Source organism: Coffea eugenioides, chromosome 1 (genome assembly GCF_003713205.1).
Source record: "Coffea eugenioides isolate CCC68of chromosome 1, Ceug_1.0, whole genome shotgun sequence".
Taxonomy (NCBI): Eukaryota; Viridiplantae; Streptophyta; class Magnoliopsida; order Gentianales; family Rubiaceae; genus Coffea; species Coffea eugenioides.
The window spans coordinates 46,340,977-46,361,526 of record NC_040035.1 but is presented as its reverse complement, the minus strand read 5'-3'; the positions used below and the strand labels follow the sequence as shown (position 1 = coordinate 46,361,526).

The 20,550-nt window shown below is 38.5% G+C and overlaps 2 protein-coding genes across 3 annotated transcripts; one reads left to right on the top strand and one right to left on the bottom strand.

The window, feature by feature from the left end:
- Positions 1-1,534: 1,534 nt before the first annotated feature.
- Positions 1,535-6,621, top strand: LOC113779583 (type I inositol polyphosphate 5-phosphatase 4). 2 transcript variants are annotated; one of them, XM_027325216.1, is made up of 14 exons: positions 1,535-2,315; positions 2,430-2,517; positions 2,880-2,948; positions 3,103-3,190; positions 3,280-3,384; positions 3,490-4,114; positions 4,208-4,401; positions 4,529-4,637; positions 4,722-4,870; positions 5,106-5,350; positions 5,434-5,528; positions 5,612-5,681; positions 6,007-6,069; positions 6,378-6,621. In XM_027325216.1, exons 1-10 carry the CDS (start codon positions 2,286-2,288, stop codon positions 5,347-5,349), a joined length of 1,701 nt encoding a protein of 566 aa, XP_027181017.1. In that variant the 5' UTR covers positions 1,535-2,285; the 3' UTR covers position 5,350; positions 5,434-5,528; positions 5,612-5,681; positions 6,007-6,069; positions 6,378-6,621. The 2 variants fall into 2 exon arrangements, with proteins under 2 accessions (XP_027181017.1, XP_027181007.1); XM_027325206.1 differs by having other exon boundaries at positions 6,183-6,621.
- Positions 6,622-17,823: 11,202 nt separating this feature from the next.
- On the bottom strand, positions 17,824-19,208 carry LOC113773762 (non-specific lipid transfer protein GPI-anchored 1-like). The gene is made up of 5 exons (XM_027318381.1): positions 18,878-19,208; positions 18,671-18,697; positions 18,331-18,390; positions 18,140-18,199; positions 17,824-18,008 (listed from the first exon to the last, which is right to left on the bottom strand). The coding sequence occupies exons 1-5, from the start codon at positions 19,206-19,208 to the stop codon at positions 17,824-17,826; spliced, it is 663 nt and encodes a 220-aa protein (XP_027174182.1).
- Between the last annotated feature and the right edge of the window lie 1,342 nt (positions 19,209-20,550).

The window sequence follows — 20,550 nt, the reverse complement described above, 5'->3', positions numbered from 1 at the left end:
TTTGCTGGAGATTGTCATTTGGAAAATTCAGGATTAGGGCACGCAGGGAGTTTCACCGTCGTCGTCGGTGTCTGTATCATTAGTTTAATCCTTGAACTAGTCTTAGCACTTAATTTAGAAGAACCTTGGAATATGAAAATTAAGACCAAGCTTGGGAACAAGAAAGACACGGTCTCCCACATGCAGCATGTGTATTAAGATGAGTCAATCAAGAGTTTCAAGCCAGGAGAGCTTAATCCAAGAAATTACTTTTTTGTTCTGGCTAGAGGGCTTATATATATATATATATATACATACATATATATTTATATATTCCCATCCCAGAGAGTTGGCCGAAGCCCTAGGAGATGGCGTGGGTGGTGGGTCGATTTCAGAACCTTGATTGGCTTAACAAGATCCCACGTCTATGTGATTGTGTGTTTTTTGAAGAAGAGGGGAGCATCCTCCAAGCACAAAATTTTTCACATTAATCCAGGCCTAAGCTCAAGATATGTGGCAATGTGGTTCGCCTTCCGATCAGCAAGGATTCATCAAACGGGGATTACTGCTTTGGATCCGTTGGACAGATGCGTGGGTAGAGCCAAGAAAATACAAAAATAAGAGACACAGAGAGCCTTTGGCTTTGAGTTCCCAAACAAACAAACATTTTGTTCTCTTTGTACGTATAATAGAGCGTAGTTTACACCAGGAGGCACGGCCTAGGGAAAAAAAAAATTACAGAATTACGTGTGACAGCGAAGTTCAAAGTTTAAAGTTTCAGTCCGTATGAACTTCGATCAAATTTCCCAAACCCAAAATCTACATTGGAGACACAGCCATTCCCCACACAAAAATTCCTTGCACCAAAATCTATAAGGCAAGGGGTTTCTCAAAACCCAATAACGCAGCTTGGAGAAATACTACTCTTTTTTTTTTCCTCACAAATACTACTCTTTATTAGTAGTATAACATTCTACTAGCCAACTGCTAAGAAAAAAATAGCACTGATCTGTTCATGCACATGTGTTCTTGGCCTTTACCAAGGAACCGAAAATAGAAATTTTGTCTGAGTTTTAGTTCTTGAATTCTATTTCCATAGATATGAAAGGATCGACTAGTAATCTTACAGCGGGTACGTAGACGTAGATCTCAAAAGGGGAACGAACGACTCCGTTTGCATTCCCCTTGTCCCCCTTTTTTTTCCTTTTTCTTTGTCCCCCGGTTCTTCTGAGCTGCTTTTGGAAGACTAAAATGAAAATGATGATGGCCACTGCTTGGATTTTAGATCCCACTTCACTTTGCTGACCGCGGGCAGAAATTCATGAGAGAAAAGGCCCGGGCAGCTTGGGTGACTGAAGAATCCATATATGCCTTTTTTTTTGTTGGGCTTAATTTCATTGCCTATTTCCTAGGACTATTTGGCTCTGGCACTAGCAATCTGGGTCAGAAGGGGCCTTGGATTTGAGGCAAAAAGCCTCGAGAGAAAGAGAGAGAAGAGAGAGTTTGCTCCCAACTCAATGCTGCACTTTATTCTCTTCAAAATTCGATACTTTGCTGTCTTCCCGAACGAGGTTTTATTGATCCTTTTTAGTACATGGGTTGAACCATCGCAAACCTCCCCCATTCAGACGAACAAAGCCAATTTCCCTCTATTTACGTTCTCTTCTCTCTCTCTCTCTTATCAGTTATCACTTTGCTGCATTGTCTTCTTCTAGTTTGACAGAATCTAATAGTCTTCCTTCCACGCATCTTTAAGTGTTGTCCCTCTCTTTGAACATCTTTCTTTCCTACCCTTTTCCCCCTGTTTTCTGTTCTCTCGACTCCTTGCTACAGAATAGAAACAAAGACAAAATTAAACCCAACTGGCAACTGGATATCTTTGATTGGACTGGTGTTTGGGGAGGGGGGAAAAAAACACAAATCCAGAAACTGAAATGCCAATTAGATGGGATTTTCTTGTTTCTTTCCTCCAGTTAGTTCCTCTTATTTCCCAGAATTCAGTCTTGCTCTGCTCCAAGCTTCGTACTCTTTGTGTATTAAGACCATAGGATAGGCACTAGGCAGCTTCTTTACTTCATTTCTTGATTCTTGGTTCCATTGGTTCCGACCTCTGAGCTTGTATTCAGTACTTGATAGGGAATTCCCCGTCTTCTTCATCAACAAGTTGGTGAACCCATTTGTTTTTCTTCATTGATATTGCATTCTGTGGAAGAACTTCCAAGACGTTTCAGACACTGGACCAGAAAGTTTGAATTTTTGTATCACTCTAGATCATTTGTGTATAATTTCCATATGAAGTTGAAACAATGAGAGATGGGAACTCGAAGAAAAGCAAGGTTTGTTGAATAATACATGCGGATCACTTAAAGTACTTGATTTGGTTTAGTGTTTCAGCTCTGCACTGATGTTTCCAAGATTGCTGATTTGTTGGGGTTCTTATGTTGATGAAGCTTTCATGGCCCAAGACACTGGTCAAAAAATGGTTCAATATCAAGAGCAAAGCTGATGATTTTCATGCAGACGACGTCGTTTATGGAGGTGATTAGTATTATTATTATTTTCAAATTCTGCTTCATTTAGTTGGGTCTGGATGTTGATTTTAGCGTTGGATTTATTTTTCTTGCTAACTTGGCAGTCGTCCTTGAAATCATTTAGCATATTCTGTTCAATGTCTGTTCTTTATGCAAATTCATTTGTATATCAAATGAAGCTGGAAATTCTTGGGGGCAGCTTGAGATCTGTTCTTTGCTTTTTGCTTCTTTCTGACAATGATATTTTTGCTTTTTTTTTATGGCTCCAAACTAATGATTGTTATTGTTTTCAGGTTTGGAATCTACTGGTTAGATGGAGTAACTGTGAAATGACACGGCTTTAACAACTTTATGTTTTTGCTTTTTCAGGTGTTGATGAAGAATGGAGGAGCAATATCTCAGAGAGAAATACTTGCACCATCAAGAAAAGCAAAACAGGTGCAGTATAAGACGAGCAGTGAATCTTTTGGACCACAACATTCTTTTAACGCACTAATTTATGCATATCAAGAAAACTAAATTTGAATCTTCATTTTCTCTTATTTTGCAAATCATGATTCTTGTGTCATGTCACTTTAAATAAAATTGACAGAAAAATCAAGTAAAAGGAGCTCCGACCGTATCGGCCGTGGAAAGATTGACCTCGATGCTTCCCAGGTCACAGATGTGCAAAATTATAGGTGTGCCCATCTTTTAGGATCAACTCTTAGTTTTAGGATTTTCTCAATTGAGAGCTGGCTTTAATTGGTTGTATTCATTTTTGGATCAGGATATTTGTAGCTACATGGAATGTGGCTGGAAAATCTCCACCTAGTCATTTGAATCTGGAAGACTGGCTGCACACATCACCTCCTGCTGACATCTATGTTCTCGGGTGAGTTTGATCAGCAAACAGATAGCCCTGGATTATCTTTAATGACATCCAAAATTAAGTAATGAAGTTTCATGATTACTCCTGTCTAATCCCTTGTACATTTAGGTTTCAAGAAATTGTTCCTTTAAACGCTGGTAATGTCTTGGGCACAGAAGACAACGGGCCAGCTAAAAAATGGTTAGCACTCATTAGGAAAACTCTGAATAGTCTTCCGGGCACAAGTGGTGGCTACTACACGCCTTCCCCAGTCCCTGATCCTATTGTGGAACTGGATGCTGACTTTGAAGGGTCAACTAGACAAAAGGCCTCTTCTTTTTTCAATCGCCACTCCTTCCAGTCACTTAGCCGTAGCATGAGAATGACAGAAAATGATATGTCAATGCCGCAGCCTCGACTTGATCGTCGATTCAGTGTCTGTGACAGGGTTATGTTTGGGAACCGACAATATGAGTTTGATCCGAATGTCAGATGGGGAGGGTCATCTGATGATGAAAATGAAGAAGGTGAGTCACCTTGTTCGGCACACTACTCACCAGTTTCATACAATGGTTCTGTCTCAATGGAAGAAAGAGAGAGACAACCTGGGCAATCAAGGTACTGTTTGGTGGCAAGTAAGCAGATGGTTGGGATTTTTCTCACTGTATGGATAAAGAGTGATCTAAGAGATGATGTCCGCAACATGAAAGTGTCTTGCGTGGGCAGAGGATTGATGGGTTATCTGGGAAACAAGGTGCGTATGTTCTTCACAGAATCTTGTTAAATTGAGATCAAAGTTGTGAAGTTGTGACCCAAAGTGGTAATCTCACTCTTTGGGCTTTTCCAGGGTTCAATTTCGATTAGCATGTCTTTGCACCAAACAAGTTTCTGCTTCATTTGTAGTCACTTGACCTCTGGGCAGAAGGAGGGTGATGAGCTGCGAAGGAATGCTGATGTCATGGAAATTTTGAGGAAAACAAGGTTTCCAAGAGTTCGTGGCATGGGAGATGAAAACTCTCCTCAAACTGTTCTCGAGCATGAGTATGACTCTATCAGTCCTACTACCCTGTTCAGTTTTATTTTGTCTCAAATTTCGTCAGTAATTCATTGTTATTAATCTCTAACAGTACAGTTTCTAAAATTTTAAGATTTATTTCTGCTTCTTTAGTCGAATTATATGGCTTGGGGACTTGAATTATCGGATTGCGTTATCCTATCGAACTGCCAAGGCACTGGTGGAGATGCAGAACTGGAGAATGTTGTTAGAAAATGATCAGGCAAGTAAATGCAACAAGGAATGACTTGAATGCGCTTTTCTTTGTACATTGCTTGCTCTAAAAAGACGTTTAACTTGTTTCCAGTTGAGGATAGAACAGAGGCAAGGTCGTGTCTTTGATGGATGGGATGAAGGAAAAATATATTTTCCCCCCACGTACAAGTATTCAAATAATTCAGACAGATATGCTGGCGATGATATGCACCCAAAAGAGAAACGGAGAACACCTGCCTGGTAATACTTCTTTCTTCAGAATATTCGATGGTTATATTATGTGAGGGAACCTCATAGTTTGAAGTAATTATATTCCAAGTTCTAATTATGAATCCATGTATATTTGCTCATACATATCCCACACCACTCACTGCCTCGATAAAGGAATAAGGTAAAAGAATATTCCTTCATAATTTCATTCTCTTCTTTGCTCCATCTACATGGAATCACAAAGCTATTGTAATAATTGATGAAGGTGTGACCGTATACTGTGGTATGGCCGAGGCATCCAACAATTATCTTATGTTCGTGGTGAGTCAAGGTTCTCTGATCACAGACCAGTGTACAGTATTTTTTTAGCAGAGGTTGAGTCCATTAGTCGTAGCCGAATCAAGAAAAGCATGGGTTGCTCCAGTTCACGAGTTGAGGTTGAAGAGCTATTGCCATGCTACCATGGATACAGTCAACTAGATTTTTTCTCCAGCATGAATTCTCAGTGAAGTATGCTCTTTACTTTCATTTTCATAAAGCTAATTTCTCATCTTTGGTTTTTCCTTTCACTTGAACATTTTCTGGCTGTTTAGGGACTCATTCTCACCAACTGATTTGAGAGAAATTGACTATCTAAACCAGATGAAGCTATTGCTCTGCAAATAGCTTCTAAAATAGGGCGGCATTGGTATGATTTTCCATCTTAGTGCATATTCTTTCATTTTTTTTCTTGGAAGTTAAACCAAAATTAATATGAAAAGGACTTTGCAGACACTCATAACGCGAGCAGTAATTCAAATCATGTGATTGGTTAATCTGAATCTGTTTGCCATCATAACAGGTTATTTCCATTTCTGTTTTTGTTCTTGTATCTTGTTTCACAGTTGATTATATTTGGATCATATATCGTTCACGTATGTAAGCGCACTACCCCTACCTAACGGATATTTCTTCAAACAATTTGAGGTTAATGACTTAAATGAGATGGTTGCTTTGTTGTGTATTTGGTTTGCTTTTCCTCCTGAGGAGATAGTGCAGCAGCCAACGCCTTTCTGATCGAGACTTCCAATACTTGCTTTCGCTTCTACAAAAATATTTAGTCATACAAAAATTCTTAAAAGAGTCTTTGAAGATTTCAACCTTAAAAGATCTCTTTCATGAAGCAGGTCAGCGGATAAGATTGCCTGAACTGGAAGACCGAATCTGGCTGTGCCACATCCCAGAAGAAGGTTTGTCGTCGGCAATTCTACCTTAAACATTTTCGTTAGTCTTTACCTGCAGCTCTTTTGATGGGATGTTTTGCAGACTTGCATGTTTTCCATGAATTTTCATTTCCCAACAGGTTGCTTCTCATTTAGTGATGACCATGGTTTGTCTGACTCAACCCAATATTTCTGATGTCCAATCTTCCCGGAGATTTTTTATTTACATGTACAGAAAAAGACCTCTTGCAATAAAGGTTGAAAATAAATTTGTCAACCGGAAAAAGTCAGACTTGGTTTTGTATGTCTGATTTCGTTAGCTTAATGGTTTGCAGGACTCTGATGCAACATCGGTGATATGGCTGGTGATTTTAGATAGTTAATAGTAGTGATTTTTTCCAGTGTAGAATATTAGGAATTCATTAGATTGAGAAAGTAGCTGAGGAACAATAATCTGTAAATTTTGCTGCAATTTTCTACCGCCAGAGAGAGATTTTTTTATTTTTTTTTTTATAGACGATACAAAACGTAAAGTCAAAGAAGAAGATGATGTGAATCAAAGCATTATGTGTTGCTTGCTTGCTCTGGTTTAACTGAAAAGTAAAGCATTTTGGACAATGAATTCGATGGCCACTGTTTTATCTCTCTCTCCCCCTTTGACTAGTTGAAATGCTGGAATTCTGCAGAAAACAAAAAATAAGGAGCATTACGGTGTCAGGTTATCATCGCCATCGGGCTTTTATAATTATATAAAGACTGCCACCGGTCTAATTTGTGGGGTGCAAAGTAACTGCAATAGACTCTCGACTACACATTTTCACACGCTTGCCCCTCTGCTCCGGATTCTGAGTTCTTCGTTGCTCCCTCCACTACTTTGAATTCTTTTGCATTCTCAGTCTGCACTTTCTTCCATTTTTGCACCGTGGTTTAGCAAATGAGGGGCCAAAATGCCTTTTTTAGTCATAATTTCAGGGTAGGATGAGCAAAGGGACGTTAGCATTTTCTTTCTTTTTTCAAATTGGTCTGCTTCTCCCAAATCCAGAAAGATGCGAGTCATAATCTTATTAAAGGTCCTACCCAAAAAAAAAAAAAAAGGGGGAATGATCATAGCAAATGCAACTACGCTGCCTCTGACTAAGCAATAGACAGCGAAAAATTGTACTAGCTGTGAAGTAGAAAACCAACAAGAGGAGGAAAGGGAGACGTGCCACCGACTGGGAACCCTTCTACTACTACTGCCAAGTTTGGAGTATTTGTTATTCCTTTTTTCACATAAACTATTATCCATGCAGAATGTTAGTAGTTCGCTTTTCCTACTTTCATTTTTCTTGAAGCATGTTTCTTAGTACTTAATGAGCCACTGCAGCTTTGCCCCGTTGCAGAAATCACTTCTTTTTATGCCTCTGTTTTTCATTTTTCTTTGCCCAGAGTCTCAGACTCTTCTTTTTTCCAGTCTGCCTCTGCCTGCTACAGAATGTTACACACTGACAGTACACTGTCATCTTCTTCCTTTAGAAAAATGTAAGAGATCAAGGAAAATCCACAACAAGGTAAGAGCTTGGCAGCATTGGGACCAACGGACTCTTATGATTGCCCGGGGCAATTCTATATGCGTAATGTGTACAAAATCATATGAAAAAAAATGTGTACAAAATCATAATAGATGTATAATCTCACTTACTTATTTCCCCTGTCAGCTTGATAAGATCAAATGTTCCCATTAAAGGTCACAAATTGACAGCATTACTCTTGCACTCTTCATAACTATTTAGCCAAAAAGTCAAAACAAAAAGATAATTTTTAACCCAAAAAATGTAGATAAAAATAAAAAATCAAATTGCTAGCCAATACTAATCCATATTTCTTTTGTATCGAGGTGATGATGGGAAAACAAAAGCCGTGGATAAATAAAATCTAGTCAAAGTCAATCACTTGGAAGGATTTTGGTAGGTAATTAATATCTTAAAAATTTTTGTGGAACAGTTACGAGGAAGTCAAGAAATTTTTTAGGAAATAAGTTTTAATAGATAATGTAATTTAAATTGTATTAAAAATTAAAATAATCTCTTTATACGTGTGGTTTGTAATTTAAATCCTACTTATAGAAAAAAAAATTTCACAAATAAGTAAAATAGTTAATCAAAAAAGATCCAATGAACATATATATATATAGGAATATTCTATATTTTTTTTGGGTCAAATCATCCTTTGTTGTTTTGACTAAATTATCCCTTTAAAAAAAATACACAATGCACGCTTGGTGTTGCACACCGATAATTGTAGTACCATGGTTCTATAATGAATTGATTCGCGCGCGCGCGCACTCAACAGTCACACTCTGCAATGGACGATCCCAAATCGGTCCAAGGTATCAAGTTGAATTTTGAGATCAACAGCCAAAATTAAGCCAGGCTCCTTTTACCCGATACCGGATCGTTAAATGTACGGTGAGTTGCACCAAAACCCATCCCCTACGCTAGCGTGAATGTTTCCCAAATGGCAATAGTAAAATAGTAAATGGAGGACAGGGGATGGAACAGGAGGAGGAGTGAGGCAGCAGCATCCCATAAATAAAGGGGCTAAGGCTGTCTGGACCCAGATAGATGTGACACTTGGTTCCGGTAATTCAATCCTCGGCTTCTTTATTGTACATTTGCATGGGGAACTTCGAACTCATTCCCAGGCTCGTATGTTTCTTGGATCATTTGTCAACTTGCCTTGCTCTGTTTTGACCATTTCCTTTTTCCCCCCTGCAGCCACCTTTTCTTTTTCTTTTTCTTTTTTGACATTCATACTTTATTTCAGAAGTTTTTTTTTTTTTTTTAACATTACTCAAGTCTGTGTAATGTACTGCTAACTAACCACACATTTGATTGTGTTAAACTGCAGTAATGGTTGAAAGATTCGGCCTAAGTCGTCACCGCAACGGGACTTCTCGTTTCAATACCGAAACAAGATCATTTTAAGATAATGGATCGTCGAGAAGATGTTTTCAAGCCGAATAGAAACGGTCGTATCAACTCGAATTTTTATTATTTTTATTAATTTTTTAATTATTTTTGTTTATCTTATTTTTACATTTTTTTAAAATATTAAATATTTTTAAATTTTGTGTTTCGTCAAAATCGCGACCAATATGTCAAAATCGATGTGAAATGGTCGAAACCACGACCGCGACTTTCAGCCATGATTGCATTAGTAAACAAATGTTGGGGGTTCTACACTTTTCCTTTCAGCAACTGTTGTTCCGTTCTTTTGTTTTGCTTTCACTACTCTTTTTGTTATTATGTTCGTTCATTCTTTTTAATTTGCAACCACAGGTACTAGTTGACTGATAAGATAATACTACTATAATTTTCAGCCACCGACCATTCTAAGAACTCTGAATCCCCCAAGTCTTCAATACAACCCGTTCAAGGTATCCCACCCGGGCACCACTGAATGCTCGATCTGGGGAACTATAAGCACTGTTACGTAGCGACTAGTCTAGTACTTAATTTACTACTTTCCATCATCCTAGCTAATCCTGTCGGATCGTAGTAGCAGTAGCAGTAAATGTGCTTACTGTAATGACCCATAAATCTCGGTACACTTGGTCGCCACAGCGATTTTCACTAAAATAGTACAGTAATTAATTTGCCCGTGGTCAAAAGATTGTACGCACCTTTCCCAATGTACAAACTTTGCAATCTTGCGTTTAAGAATGTATATGGGTTGTTAAAAAAGATAGTGCTGTAGTATTTTCTGCTGGGTTCGAGCTGTACCTCTATCGTTGTTGCTTTTGTTTTCTTTAAATTCATCATGTTTTTCCCATTTAGGTATGGAACTCTATTTTTGTATTTCTTTAGCGTCGGATCAATTAATTAGTGGTCTTTCCAGGGTTTGGCTTCAAAGTGTTTACCAAAATTGAGCGATTAACTTTGCGTCACACATTCACTTTAAACAGAGGTGATGCTGAGGAAAAGCTGTGCTGCGGATATCCACCATGCAAACGGCTGCTCTTGGCCCCATTCGCACTGCTCAGACTGTTACTCCTACCAACAAGTACAGGATTGCCATCATTTGCATCTTCACGTTTGTCGACTGCTTAGTTGATTCTCGACAGGGGCTTCAAAATCGATTGGGGCAACGGTTGGTGGGGGGCCGGCGGGGACGTGGTGGAGTTGCAGCCTTCAGCATAAGCTTGCTTAACCCCTGATAAAACTGATGACCCGCTGAATGAAGCCCATCAAAGCCCACGCCCACGTCAAATTTACAAACCATTCCAGCGGGATAGAGATGCAAATGCTTACCTTCCTTTATGCTTTCGGTAATAGCCCACTACAAATCATCGCAGACTCGACCAGTCTTGCCAGTTTGTAAAGTACAATCGAAGAAAACTTTCATAATCTCGTCTCTAGTTGAGTTTATGCTCCATCTGTTACGATGATATGCATGGCTTACAAATTGCATGCACAATGTTTGGTTCACAAAACTTGTTAGCTAACTAATAAAAACTTGTTGAGAGGGCAAAATGATATAGTTCAAATTTAAATCTAATATTCTATATAGAATTTTTAGAAAATTTTGAGTCTATCTATGTCCGTGTGCAACACACACACTATTTATTTACCACTTCAATTAGCTAGTTCCCAACAATAATGAAATACAATGAACTTCAACCCCTCCAAGTTAATTTGGCTGGACATGCACGCCTATGTGTCCACAAACTACCGGAGTTCAAGTGGTTTCAAAATTCAGCTTCAGCAAGGCCGCCAGCACCGGAATAGCCTAATTCAGAGGGCCGGAAAACAAAGCCCAGAGAGACAACAGACAAGCAGAGCATGTAATTGATCATGGAACTTTTGAGAGTCCAAATTGGAACCGTGTGGGAGGGGATCGAAATGACTCAGTGCAATTGGGGTTCCGTGTGGCTGCTGTACTTACTTCTTGTACTCCTCAATGTACAATTACGTTATAGTATTATGCTGAGAGTAAAAATTATGTATAGGAATAAAATATTTTACGTACAACAATTGGATGAATCTGCATAAAACACGACCACAATGCGTACATGTCCGGTGGGAGGAGTCTCTGCACGGGCAAATCATAATACTCCACTTCGTTAAGCAGCTAGTTGGTAGTACTAGTTTGACGTAGGAAGCGTCAGTGTTTCTTCCGTCAGGTGAGGTCAATTAGCACAGGGTGTCAAAGAAAGATGGAGAAGAATCTGGTGGGACCTTCTGAAGTCTGGGACTGAACGTCACATTACAGCTCAGAAAAATATGTATATAAAAATAGTAACTACGACTTTAACCACAAATGGCAAAAAACTACTACTGCGAGTATGATCCTGGCCACTATTTATGTGGCGCTGCTGCTGCCAGTTGTGTGTCTCTTATTCTTGGTTCCTGAGTGAAGCAGAATTCATTGGTGCGAGAGTCTGGTAGGAATGGGGCATTTGCTAGCTACTGAAATACTGAGTAATAATACCACCGTAGGCTAAATGAATGTAGGTAGCTGTCTCGATTGTGCCATGGAAAGGACATCCTTGCGTCATGGTGCTCCTCCTGCCCATATAGTAATGTGAGCTTGGACAGTCCACAGTCTACGCATTCTGTAAACTTGGCGTCACAATTGGTGATACTGCAGTGTCAAATGACTCAAATTGATGCGAGTTAACTCGAGCAAAAGATGAGATATTTTGTCCAACGATGCGATGCGATGCTATCGAAGGCTTGCTAAATTTGCGGTTTCGTATGTGGGAGAGCAATTTTCAACTGTTTAATTTGATAGATGAACTTGGATCAAGCTGGCATTGGCAAAGGGCATTGGTTGATGAATTACTGGTTCCTTAATTCGGCCGGAGTTGATGCCCGGTGGGCTACGAAAACCAAAATGTAATGGCGCGGGGTGAATCAACGGACACCAGCTCCGGTCCGCCCCTTACCTGAGAAACGTTACATGTGATTTGCCGCGTGTCTAGCATGGTTAAAAGACCGACGGTGTTCGCGCAAGCGCCTCCGATCCCCTGCAACCAGGTGTTTCCGGTCCGCCTAGCCAACCACTAGCAATTACAGGTTAGGGATTATGCAATCAAGGGTTGGCAGGAAACTGAGGAGTTCAGAAGAACCTCCAGTCAAACTGAAAGTTAAGCAGTGCTAGTAATTAAAGAGGGGAGGGGTTTACGTGGACACATGTTTTCTGGCGATTACGCAAAACAGTATGCATGGCAGATTCAAGAGAAAAGTTGACGTCACACAATCTAGACTGCTGGGGGCCGGGGAATGGCAATAACTACTAGTGAGTAGTACTCCTACTTCTGGTAGTTGTAGTACGATATGTAAGGCTTTGCTTGTGAATTAAGTTGGTCAGATGGATGGGTGGATGCAGCAGGAAAATTCCCAGCGGACAGAAGACGCACGCCCAGAGGGAGGGTGTCACTTGTGACATTCATGCTCGCTCACCCCTCGAGTGATTCTGAGCAATGCAAACTCCAAATTCTGGATACATCCAAAAACCTTGCCTCCTTCAGTCGTCTTTCATCTGATGTTGACCTTTAATCCAATGCAATTACAGTAATAATTAAGCCCTAGGCATGGATTAGTAGCTCGTTTTCTCTTGATGGCAAAAAAGCCTTTGCGCTCGTTAAACAATTCAACTTTTGACCATTCAATTATTTTTCGTTTCGATTTGATCGCGTAACTGATAAATCAAGATATTTCTGGCCATTTCGTTTTATTTCACCATTAACTAGACCATTGTCATGCGTGTGCCATGCACACGTCAAAAAACTAAAGGTATATTTATCAATTCAAAGATTGGCGTAGTTTTTTCCCAATTTGTTCTAGTACTTCAATTTTTCTAAGGTTAGGCGAAACGCTTGTTCTAGCGCAAAAAGTTAACTATTGTGAGAAATTACCAGTTCTCATCTATTGTCCTTTTAATTTTTTTTAATCATTTTTTCACCGTCTCCTATATCAGCATGAATGAGACCGTATGAGGGATTTGTGGAATAAAAAACTATCTAAGTCGTTTAAGAAAGTCCGCAAGGACAATGAGCGATTTGAGTTCGCTTAAGAAAATGAGAGAAAAAAACAATTATGGGGGTGCCATACCGGGGTTGGTGGGTTCCTAGTTAGGGCCTAGTAGAGGCCGCCCTGCTGGGCTTGCTCCTGTGGGGGTTTCTTTCCCACATCGGTACTGGGGGGTTTAGGGATGGGTAGATAAGTCCCTCGGGTGCCTTCAAAAGTTACGGCTTTTGAAAGTTGCACGAGAATTATGTTTCTTTACGCATTCTTGAGTTCGCTTAAGAAAATGAGAGAAAAAAAGAAAGCCCGCAAGGCTTCGAGTTTCTTTGAGATCCATCAATGCTTTATGTTATCTTGCCTTCGTCTGTCTTTGTGAATCTTTGTTTATATAGATTGTCTTATTGGGGTGAAAATAGCCAGCAAGAAAACTGCGCAGCCCATTGTCTAAGCCATGGGGCTTTCATGAACTGGCCCATTGGATTTGGTAATAAGTAATAACAATGACAGAAAACTAAGTAGCTAGTCAAGATCCCTCCCGAAAGCACATCTTTCCCAGTGAGGCAGAGATCCAAACGCACCCGATGGCATAGTGGATGGCAATCGCTTCGTCGTTGCCCGCCGTATGAGTTTTTTTTAAGGGAAATCACGTATTATAATATTTGGTAGGAAATAAAATTTGAATTCTTGATTTTTCATCTCATCAAACCTTGAGAATTTTATGGTGACCAACAGCCCAAATTCTGTTTGATGAACAAGTGAATGTGGTACATATCCAAGATTCCTTTTTTTTCTTTTGTTTAAAAAAAATGGATTTCAATTATAACCCTATCATTGAGTTTTGCCCAAGTACAAGTCGTGTCCTTGTTCATCAAAGTAATTAAAAACTTTTACAAGTAAGTCTAAAAAAATTCGTACACATTGATTGCATTGGTCATTGAATTACTACGTTAATTCATTGACTTTGCTTTGTTACCGTGTCTACTGCAGTGAATATGATATCTCAAGCCACTGTGGTAAAGGCACAACGAGCCTCAAAGTAGGCATGGCCATGATTCCATTTGGAATCGGAACCGGACCGTTTGGAACCGGATCAGAATTGGAATCAAAACTATGGAACCAGAACTGTGGTAGAACTTTGGATAAAGGTTCCGGTTCCGGTTCTCTAAAAAATAGAACCAGACCAGAACCGCCGGTTCCAGAACCGTTAAAAATAATTTTAAAAAAATTAATATAAGTAGTGAGATAATTCAAAAAAAATTAGTTGTGTTTAATAGGTTTTAAGAAAGTTTAAATTTTATGGACTTTCTATATATTTTATTAATTATTTAATTATTTCTATTCAACTAATATCTATCATTATAATTTGTAAGTATTAAATTATTACTTACAATTTTTTTTTTGCTTATTTGCTATCAAATGACAAGTTTTGATGGTAGTAGCTCATCTTCAAAATCAAGCAAGCAAAAAAATATTTTTTGAAATATTTCTTCAAATGGAATCTTCAACATTGATGATTGTTCAACTCAAGAAAGTCAACACATGACAACCATTTGATAGTGTAATGTATTTTTTAATTTGACAATGTAATATACTTTTCATAAAATTTATATTATCTATTTATTACTTCTTACTTTGTAGAATAATAATAAAATTAAAATATGATCTTTATTTTGTATTTATTTTTTTACATTTTATTTGAAATTTGAAATATATTGTTATATTCGTATTAAAATTGTTAAGGATAAGGAATTAAATAAAATTGTATACAATCATACGGAACCGGAAACCAGAACCAGAACCATAAGGAACCAAAATCAGAACTATGCGATTCTGGTTCTACCTCTTTAAAGAACCAGAACCGTTGGTTCTGGAACCGTGGCCTTGCCTACTTCAAAGTACTAACTGACGTTACCTGTGATGATGGAAGAATAGAAACAAAATGCTTGCCCACAAGCAAGAAATTGTGCGGAAAAGCATTCGAGCACTAGTCAATCGTAATATACTCTTGGATGCGCAATTCTCCTTCTTTTAAAGAATAAAGAGCAAAGAAAAGGTGAATTGGTAAAAACCACTTTAGGAAAATACAAAAATTCAATTCAACAAGAAATGTAATGGTGGGCATGACACAGAATATTAATGTCTGACCACACCTTATTATAGTCCTACCAAGCATGCGATTGCTTTCAATCAATGCTCCAAAAAACAAAAAACAAAAAAAAACTTATGACACTTATTTCTCCATAATCCCATGGAAAAGCTCGAATTGAAGGCTGAAAAATTATTTTTCCCAACCCCTGATGGGCTCTTCAACCTGCAGCCTTGTTTATCCTTCAAGATGCCATTTCTGCAATTTTGGCTGCACAAAAGAAATTATATCGGGACATGATATAATATTTGTAATTTCGAAATTCAAAATTCGTTCAAGCTACGAGCAGAAAGAAAAAAAGCATTTTGTTTTTTTTTACGTACCCTTAATCTCTTTTCCAGCGCAATCGGCGTCACACTTCATCTCACAGAAGGTAAAGCCATTGCCGGAGCCATCATTGAAGCATTCCTTGTGGCAGGTACTGTAGCAGTCTCTGAATTGGTTCTCATCGACGGCTTCGGCCTTCAGAATGTGAACTGCTGCAATGGCAACCATGCACAAAAGCAACGCGGCAACAAATTTCTTCGCCATTTTCCTCCTTTTTATCTTTTGTGCGAGTTTCTTATTCTTTCTTCTTCCTTTTTCGTTAAAAAATTCCTTATATTTGAATGTTTGCTCGGATAGGTTTATCCTGCAATAAATAATTATAGATCCATCTTGTTTACTTGGTTTGGGTCGCTGATGATGGACCTTAAAGTTTGGAAAGGCCTGTGGCTGGATTCTTTGCAAGTGATTAATGAGTTTACGAAAAATAAGGGCTACCACTATAAACCTCCTGTGGACTAGATCACCGGAAATTATTTTTCGAGAGAAGTTATAAATAAAACTCGGAGACGAGAATAAAAATGTTGGAATCTAATTGGGGTTGCCAAATAAAGTTCATTTCAACTGTCACATCCATTTTCTCCGTTTGCAATTAATAAAAATCGGCAGGTCTCCAATTTTCTTTTTCAGTTGCCATTCTCAATGAGATTTATGAGTGCTGCCACAATTCAAAACAATAAATAAATAACTAAATGTAGATTAATGAATCCAAGTACAAGGTGGCCAGCAAAAGATCCTTTGTCCCACGTCTTATTTCATTCTCTATCCCTCCCTTCATTATATTATTATAATTTTGTTCAAAAACACCCTATATTAAATTTTTTTTATTTACTTAAGTTCTAATAACTAACACTAGTGTAACAAACAAATTATAACAGGCTATAAAAATAATGTTGTTTTAACAGGCTATAAAAATTAGAACTCTCCCTGCGGTTAGATTTAGGGTTCTAGGTCGAATCTTGAACGTGATAGTTTGGGGTAAGAAGGATACAAGAGGATAATAAAAAAAAGTTATACTAATTAAGTATTTTTTTTATAAGACATGGCAACTCCAAAGGGATCCTTCGACGGTTAGGATAGGTCGACATTAATGATATCCGAGCTTTTGGGATGGATAACCACTAAATTTAAATACTATGAGATGTATGATTGGCATCTCGTGAGATTATTTGACGCCTTATGACGTATGAGTTGCTCCGGCTAAGAAAGCCTACAAATGGTTGTCATTACCGGACAAAAGATCCTTTGTCCCTCGAAGTTTCCACATTCGCCAATCATAATCCACGAGCGGAGAGGGAGTTGGATTTTGCTCGTAAAGTTGGAAAGAGAAATCAATGGAATCAATCAAGGAGAACATTTTCCTCCTGGGGAAGTTGTATTTCACAGATAACGAGTAAATTGTTGGCTATGTAGCTGACGTGCAGTATATATGCCCTTTGCAAGAAAATCTTCATGACCAAATCAGGAAATCCAAAATGTCTACTCATTTCAGATGGCACTTTTTCGACAATATCGTGTTTTTTCTTTGCATTTTTCTGCCGTAAAGTGTTTGGATAGCAGGTTTTTTTAAATAATATTTCGCTTGTATCATAGACACATTTTTTAATATACTTTTTTATATTCGTCACCATCTTTTTACCTCACATACATCATATCACATTACAAAAAATATTACAGTAATGATTTCAAATAATATTTTAAATAATGCTCTATCCAAACAACAATTGTTATAAATGTCGAAGGACATTCACTAACTCATAGGAAATAGTCACGGGAAGACAGTCATGCCAGAAACACATAGATGTATGTGAAATACATAATACTTTTTGTGAAATAAAAAGGTAATTAAAAATATAAAAAAGTGAGAAATTACGTGATATAATGTCTGACTTTTTGAAAAACTCAATAGCTCAAAACCAACATTCCTAACATTATTGACAGAAGATATGGTGGGGAAACATGAGATGGACTGGAAGCCGATGGTTTGAGCACCGGTCTGATGCCTGGATTTGCCACTGGACCTAATGCTACCACCGGAGGAGATGCTGGTGCTGCTATGTTGCTGGAGTTGTTTCAACTGGAGATGGTGCAGCCACTACTGTTCCGATGGAAGCTGTAATATATTATGTCAGGATCCAGTGCTCGCCTGACAATAGATTTAATGGAATAAATGCAATGCATTTTGCATATTACCTTTGGGACTAAGCGGGGAAGAAGATACAGGTGCCCGCGTTGGCCGAAATAAAGCAGGTCCTGTCGACGGAAAGCGTCATGAGTAACAGTGCAATGGGTTACAGGAGATCAACGGAAAGCAAACATGTATTGTTTATCAACATGGGAAATTACATAATCATCAGGAGCACGAGCACGCTCTTCGTCTCTCACAATCATATTCAGGCAAAAGTGCGATGCATTTTGCATATTACCTTTGGGACTCAGCGGGGAAGAAGCCACAGGTGCCGGCGTTGGCCGAAATAAAGCAGGTCCTGCCAACGGAAAGCAAACATGTATTGTTTGTCAACATGGGAAATTACATAATAATCATCAGGAGCACAAGCACGCTCTTCGTCTCTCACAATCATATTCAGGCAAAAGTGCAATGCATTTTGCATATTACCTTTGGGACTCAGCGGGGAAGAAGCCACAGGTGCCGGCGGTGGCCGAAATAAAGCAGGTCCTGCCAACGGAAAGCAAACATGTATTGTTTGTCAACATGGGAAATTACATAATAATCATCAGGAGCACAAGCACGCTCTTCGTCTCTCACAATCATATTCAGGCAAAAGTGCAATGCATTTTGCATATTACCTTTGGGACTCAGCGGGGAAGAAGCCACAGGTGCCGGCGGTGGCCGAAATAAAGCAGGTCCTGCCAACGGAAAGCAAACATGTATTGTTTGTCAACATGGGAAATTACATAATAATCATCAGGAGCACAAGCACGCTCTTCGTCTCTCACAATCATATTCAGGCAAAAGTTACGCATCCAGATTTTAGACTGGATTTACTCTTGGAATCGCAAAGTTCTGGTCATGATTATATCTATGGTGCAAGAAATCTTGAATTTGAGTCGAAGAAAATGAGTTGATACAGGTGGGATCCGGGACAAGATTTTACTAATTGTTACTCCATTTAGTTTGAAGGGGTACCTGGAGCGGGTAAAGGAACGCCAGTGGCTGCAGAAAACGTAAGAAAGGAAACCATTAGTTTGGCAGGAACAAATGCAGATGTTGCGTTTGGTTCTCTTTTAGAATTGGAAGTATATTGCTCATATAGCTTAATTTGAATGCAAAATGATTCTATTTCTGATGGAGAAGAAATGCTAAGAAAAAGGTGGACCGTAGGAGAGGCTGTACCTTTGCAGCGTAATGGCACACCAGTTTTGCATGCTCGTGGGAGTGAAATTACCAAGGGTCGGCTAATAAAAGGTACTGAAACAGGGACGTTTCCTGTTACTATTAAGCATCCACACTCAACGCTGTCAGTCATGAGGGATTTTAGCGAATCACAGCATTGGGCAGTCGGCGACCCCCCATTTGCACTGCTTCCGGTGAGGTAATTTAAGCAGGGGGTGAAGCTGCTGATAATTGAACTTGTACACGGCGTGCTAATTTGACCATTTGCCTTAAATTTTGAGAGAATAACTAGAGTGAGAACGACTGCTTTCAGTAGGGGATTTTTCTCCATGCTTTGAATTGAGAGAATTAAGATAGTAACAACCCCCAACTGCTCTTTCTTGAACAACGGATTGCAGATCAATTGGGCTTTAATAGAATTCAATTGAACGTATTGAAGCGGATGATTTGTAGACTTGATTGTTCATGGGGATTTGTAGGCAAAATAGCTGGTAGATTTGAGGTGGGTTATGGAGCTCAACTACTTTAAACTAATTGTTTTTAGCGGGCAAATCTTCCATGCACAGTTTTGACCTGAATGAAAGATGGGTGTTGGAGAACTTGTAGAAGTGACTAATGGTACTCAAGACTTGTAGTGTACACTTAACTTGCAGCGCAATTTGATGAAACCAAACCTGCTATTTCTGCAGTAGCAGAATATCGTGACTTAGGATGCACGGAATCATATGAACAATAAATAAAGATTTGAGCTTAGAATGGAACTGTGATGATCAAGATGCATCTGCCATTAGTTGCTAATTCCTGCATATCATCAGAACAGTGGTTAAAAAGAACAAAATGAAAATGAAGAAGAGAACTCTTGAGCTATTATTTTGGGCAAAAACTAATGGGCCTGGAACAAAGCTCAAAAACCGTGACGAAATTACTAGGTAGGGATGCCAATTTAAACTTCTAACAACGGTAAGAGATGACTAATTGGTTCAAGGAGATCAAATTATGTATATCTTCTCAGAAAAGGGAAAAAGGAAAAAAGAAAAAACTGTAGACATTTCTTATGCATTCGTTATTTGCTGTTCCAAAAAAGAAAAAGAAACATGGATTGCTAAGTAAATATTTTTAGTTCTAATTCAGCCCCAATTGTATAGAATATGGCTTATAGTTTATAAGATAATATTAAGTAGAACATTAAAATGTTTATTTTACATATTTATAACACTATAGTTGACGAGGGCTTAGCCCCCGTGTTAAAAATATATATATACTAATTGAAAGTTGAAACTTATAACTAATTGCATGACCTATTGAGAAAAACATGGAAAATCGTTCAAAACATCCCTTACATTTCAGCAAATGAATTTTTTCATCCCGTATTTTAAAATGCTGAACTTTATATTTCTTACAAAATCATGTCGATCAATTTTGATCCCGAGGTTTCCAACTAAGTTTTGGCATGAGTTCATCTTGTGACCTATACGTAATCATTGTTTTAGGGACAACAAGATTAAAACTCATCTTTTTAAGGGCAAAAACTGGATATGAGTTGGGTAATTTATTTAACTACAAACCTTTTTTAGGAGCAAAAATGAATGTGGGTCGAGCAATTTGTTTAACTACAAATATCCGACCTTTTTGCACATAAAAATGACCCATATGGTGTATTGAAGTTAAAAAGT